The 5,608-nt window shown below is 41.3% G+C and overlaps 2 protein-coding genes across 2 annotated transcripts in view; both read left to right on the forward strand.

Moving 5' to 3' along the window:
• Positions 1-5,505, forward strand: part of LOC140339840 (uncharacterized) — a 12,552-nt gene extending 7,047 nt beyond the window's left edge. Inside the window, exons 4-6 of the mRNA XM_072424739.1 lie at positions 1,311-1,722; positions 1,817-2,573; positions 3,777-5,505. Coding sequence (XP_072280840.1) covers positions 1,311-1,722; positions 1,817-2,573; positions 3,777-4,341 — 1,734 coding nt within the window. The 3' untranslated portion in view covers positions 4,342-5,505. The remainder of the gene's footprint in view (positions 1-1,310; positions 1,723-1,816; positions 2,574-3,776) is intronic.
• The window catches only part of LOC140338909 (uncharacterized), a 77,238-nt gene that overhangs the window by 43,861 nt on the left and 27,769 nt on the right, over positions 1-5,608 (forward strand). The window lies entirely within an intron of this gene.

Below are 5,608 nucleotides of genomic sequence, written 5' to 3' on the forward strand. Positions count from 1 at the left end.
GCACATGTTACATATAATCAGCGTATATGACCTGTTCACTGACCTCTATGTGTAGAGATTTAAATCTCTGAGACTTCTGCTTGGCCAATACATACCCCCTTCAGCTTGGGGGTTAGTGGTTTGGGAATTTGGGGATGGGCTGAGGTGGGTGCGATCCCCTAATAGACCTAAATAGCCATAACGGACGTTAGAGATCAGGTCAGTCCTCTAAGACATAAAGATTCCATGCCTAGGGCGGCATGGTGGCTCAGTGGTTAGTGCTGGGTCTTATGTTTGAATCACAGCCAGGACATTATCTGCATGGAGTTTGCAGGTTCTACCCCATGTTTGTGTGGGTGATCCGGCTTCCTCCCACATTCCAATAACATGCAGTTAACTGGCTTACCCCCAAATTGACCTTAGACTATGATAGGGACATTAGACTGTGAGCCCCTTTGAGGGACAGCTAGTGATATGCCTATGGGCTTTGTACAGCGCTGTGTAATATGTTGGCGCTATATAAATAATATGTAATAATAATAAATACTTGTGTGGTCTGAGCTTTGGCAATCTACGGGCTGGCGCAGCACAGGGCTCATGCCAGGACTATGGGCTCTGAGGGTATGTGTGGACCATCTGTGATTGTGTACTGTGTCTTTATATCTGTGTTATGTGACTATAATCTCCATGTCTACAAATGTGCTGTGACTATGTACAGTGAGTATTTTAGTAGTAGAAGTTAGTTAATAGTAGCTTTTTTATAGGCTTTGGCCATGTGTTTGTGTGGTCTGACCATGTGTGTTTAATATGTGTGAATAACAATATATTCATTGGTAATCTAAATTATCTATAATACCAAAATGAAGAATTGGCAGCAGTGCTCACATCTTCCACAAGGTGGCGATCTTAAGTAATGCCAGTGGAATGCAGGACAATGTAGGACAGGAAGTGATGTCAAATATAAACAGGAAGTTCCAGGTGAGAGGTGAGTTTAGAAGAAGTAGAGAGGAGACATTGCTGGAACTGGAAGAAGAAGAGGTAGCAAGATTTTTTATTATTATTATGTTATTATTTTATTATTATTTTAAAATAATAATCACAATATTTTTAAATAATGTCTCTGTTATCCCTACAATGCAAAAAGGTACAGGGAACCTTTTTGTTCAACGGTCTTCAGCAACGGTCCCAAACCCACGGTCTGCGGCTGCCTGACAGCTAGGCCACGGGCCATGTCTCCCATATGCATCGCAGGCTGAGGGCGGTGGGCCGAGTTGTGTCTCTGGACGCGACCCACCCACTCTCCCGTCGTAGGCTCAGACCTGCCAATTCCTCAATATAACGTCATGTCCCCAACAAATGAGGAGAACTTTGGATTGTTAGATGTCATGATTAATGACTTCAGACAGCAAAAAATTGAAAAATACAATAATGTTTATTACAAATGTTGCTTTCCAGATGGACACTATGTGCAGAATTTAAAAGACGAGGATCTTACTATATCATCAAATGTTAAAGATGATGACATCACACAATCTTCTCCAGGGATAAATCCTTGTCCTCATAATACACATCATAGACCTCACCGTTTGGTGACACCAATGGATCCGTGTAATCCTAAGGAATCTTCTGAGCAATTACATACTGTTACTCCAGATCTCTGTCCAAGATCTTACAGTGTGGAGAGACCAACAGATTCATCTAATCCCAGGAAGTCTTCCATAAATACTGAAAAAGATCACACAGGTAAGAAGTAATTGTTATGGTTGGAGTGGAATCTTTGAAAATAAATATACATTTCTTTTTCTTATCATAATTGGTATGATCCTTTCATTTTTAGAGTGTAGAAATTCTTTTACTGTGAAAACCAAACTTGTACCAGACCAGAAAATTCACAAACCTAAGCAGCATTCGTGTTTAGAGTGTGGGAAAAGCTTTACTGGAAAAGGCAACCTCCTTACACATCAGAGAAGCCACACGGGTGAGCGTCCCTATGCATGTTCAGTGTGTGGGAAATGTTACACTGGGAAAGGAAGTCTTCTGACACATCAGAGAAGTCACGTGGATGAGCGACCTTTTTCATGTTCATGGTGTGGTAAATGTTTTACTCAGAAGGGAAGCCTTCTTAGACACCAGAGATTGCACACGGGAGAGCATCCTTTTTCATGTTTGGAGTGTGGGAAATGTTTCACCGATAAAAGATCGCTTTTTAAACACCAGATAATTCACACAGGTGAATATCCTTTCTCATGTCAAGAGTGTGGGAAATGTTTTACTCAGAAAGCAGACCTGCTCACCCACCAGAGAACTCACACAGGAGAACGACCTTTTCCATGTTCAGATTGCGGAAAATGTTTTACTCAAAAATCAAACCTTCTTAAGCACCAGAGAAGTCATACCGGTGAGCGACCTTTTTCATGTTTAGAGTGTGGGAAAAGTTTCTTTCAAAAAGGAAACCTTCTTAGACACCAGAGAAGTCACACGGGTGAGCGTCCATTTTTATGCTCAGAGTGCGGAAAAGGTTTCCTATTTAAAAGACACCTCATATTACATCTAAGGATTCATACAGGAGAACGTCCTTTTTCCTGTTCAGAATGTGGAAAATCCTCATTGAGATGGTCCAAGAAACCTGTTACCAAAATATCAATCCACATAGTTACAGTGCAGATATCTATAAAATGTGTGTGTGTGTTTTTGATTACGTTTTAATGTGTGTGCTCAATAATAGATGTAATGTAATGATAAAAGGTATTACAAGGCACCAATTTCTGAAAAAAAAAACAAAAAACAATAGGCTGCAGTTCCCACAATCTCCTCAAGATGTCGATCTTCATAATATCAGTGATCCTCACAAACAGGAAATGACGTACAGCAAAGACAGGAAGTGATGTAAGGTATAAAAAGGAAACTCCAGGTCAGAACAGCGTTGGAGGAAAGTAGTATGGATACATTGCTGGAACTGGGAGCAGTGGAGGTAATAAAACCTTATTTTATATATAGATCCAATATTCCTTGGTATGTCTGCTTTGGTCTTCAGTAATGCTTTTTTTAATATGTTTACCATGGACATCTGGTCTCCAGTAACATGGCCATGTTAACATAACAATGGGATACTTTCTATTAGGGAATGCGTGTGTGCCCTTTGTGCCCTCTGCCCGCGGGCTGTGGACGCTCCGTTCTTCCTACCTCTCACACTCCTAAAACCTCATTGAGATGGTCCAAGAAACCTGTTACCAAAATATCAATCCACATAGTTACAGTGCAGATATCTATAAAATGTGTGTGTGTGTTTTTGATTAAGTTTTAATGTGTGTGCTCAATAATAGATGTAATGTAATGATAAAAGGTAATACAAGGCAGCAATTCCTGAAAAAAAAAACAAAAACAATAGGCTGCAGTTCCCACAATCTCCTCAAGATGTCGATCTTCATAATATCAGTGATCGTCACAAACAGGAAATGACGTACAGCAAAGACAGGAAGTGATGTAAGGTATAAAAAGGAAACTCCAGGTCAGAACAGAGTTGGAGGAAAGTAGTATGGATACATTGCTGGAACTGGGAGCAGTGGAGGTAATAAAACCTTATTTTATATATAGATCCAATATTCCTTGTTATGTCTGCTTTGGTCTTCAGTAATGCTTTTTTTAATATGTTTACCATGGACATCTGGTCTCCAGTAACATGGCCATGTTAACATAACAATGAGATACTTTCTATTAGGGAATGCGTGTGTGCCCTTTGTGCCCTCTGCCCGCGGGCTGTGGACGCTCCGTTCTTCCTACCTCTCACACTCCTAAAACGGAAAATGTTTTACACAAAAATCAAACCTTCTTAATCACCAGAGAAGTCATACCGGTGAGCGTCCTTTTTCATGTTTAGAGTGTGGGAAAAGTTTCTTTCGAAAAGGAAGCCTTCTTAGACACCAGAGAAGTCACACGGGTGAGCGTCCATTTTTATGCTCAGAGTGCGGAAAAGGTTTCTTATTTAAAAGACACCTCGTATTACATCTACGGATTCACACAGGTGAACGTCCTTTTTCCTGTTCAGAATGTGCAAAATCCTTTACTGAGAAAGCAAAGCTTTTTAAACACCAGAGGATTCATACAGGTGTGAGTCCTTTTTCCTGTCCAGAATGCGGCAAATGTTTCACTCAGAAAACAGACCTTAGTAATCACAAGAGAATTCACACCGGTGAACGTCCGTTCTCATGTTCTGAGTGCGGAAAATCTTTTACCCAGAAATGCAGCCTTCTGAGGCACCTGGTAATTCACACTCGGGTGGGCCCTTTTTCTTGTGAACAGTGTGGGAAATGTTTTGTAGAGAAAGAAACGCTAATTGCACACCAAAGAACACATGCTTGCTAATCCTATTGACAAATGTATGGTGGGTGTTAACAGGTTAAATTCAATGGATGGACTGTATGGTATCATTTTATCCTCCTGGTCACATTTATATATAAAGAGATCTGGTTGGCTGAGTTGAAGTCCCGAGGGACAATAGTGCTTCTGCTACAATTATTGCACCCCTTAGGTTGTCCCTATTTTATTGTGATGATAGGTGTACTGATAACTGAAGCCCAGATACAGGTCGTACAGTTTGGCCTTGGCCCTCGTTAAGTTCAGGTGCTGCCCGAGGATATCAAACCCTTCAGGAATTCATCAACTATTGTTGATCAACTACAGTGTTAGATGAACTGAACCATCTGAGGCTTTAGATTTTGGTTTTGGAGATACATCCTACTTTTCAGCCAAGACATTAGTCCCCGAGATATCACCACCGTCTAGATGTGTGCTGTAGATCTGAGACTGTAAATTTTGGCCTTGAAGATGCCTGTCCATGTCCGGGTGAGATGGCCTTGGAGCCCAGTCCCGGAGTTCCATCAACTTTTAGATCTGGGTTGTAGAACATTAAGTTGTGTTGACTTAGGACCTTGTTTCTCAACCAGCGTTCCACTAAAACCAATGGGTAAAACCAACCAACCAAAGGGTAACTCCCTGTTAAAACGTTCGATAAACACTGACCTAAGACGGCAAGCTCAGAACCCTCACCACCTTGGAGATACGAGCTGATCATGGGCGGTAAATTTTGGCCTTGGAGATGCCTCTTAATTTCCAAGTGTGATGACCTTGCAGCCCAGTCCCGGAGTTCCACCACCTTTCAGATCTGGGATATAGATTATGGAAGCTCAGAACCCTCACCACCTTGGAGATACGAGCTGATCTTGGGCGGTAAATTTTGGCCTTGGAGATGCCTCCTAATTTCCAAGTGTGATGACCTGGCAGCCCAGTCCCAAAGTTCCCGCTATCTTCAAGATATAGACTGTAGATTGTGGTCTTGAGGATTCATCTTCATGTCCAGGTGTACTGATTTAGGACCTCATTCCCAATCTTCCAGATCCACATTGTACTTATGGTTTTGGAGAAGCCTCTTAATGTCCAGGTGTCTTAACCTATCACCTCAAGCCAAGAAATCACCTTCCAGGTATAGACTGTAATTCAGAGGATTTGTGTTTTAGACTTGGATCCTTTATCTTATGTGATGGGCAATATCATGGCAATGTCACTCAATCTGTCTTGGTAAATGTCATCTGTCGTATAGGTTGGATATTTGTTTTATTAATAAATTGTAATA

The sequence above is a fragment of the Pyxicephalus adspersus genome, chromosome 10, assembly GCF_032062135.1.
Source record: "Pyxicephalus adspersus chromosome 10, UCB_Pads_2.0, whole genome shotgun sequence".
Taxonomy (NCBI): domain Eukaryota; kingdom Metazoa; phylum Chordata; class Amphibia; order Anura; family Pyxicephalidae; genus Pyxicephalus; species Pyxicephalus adspersus.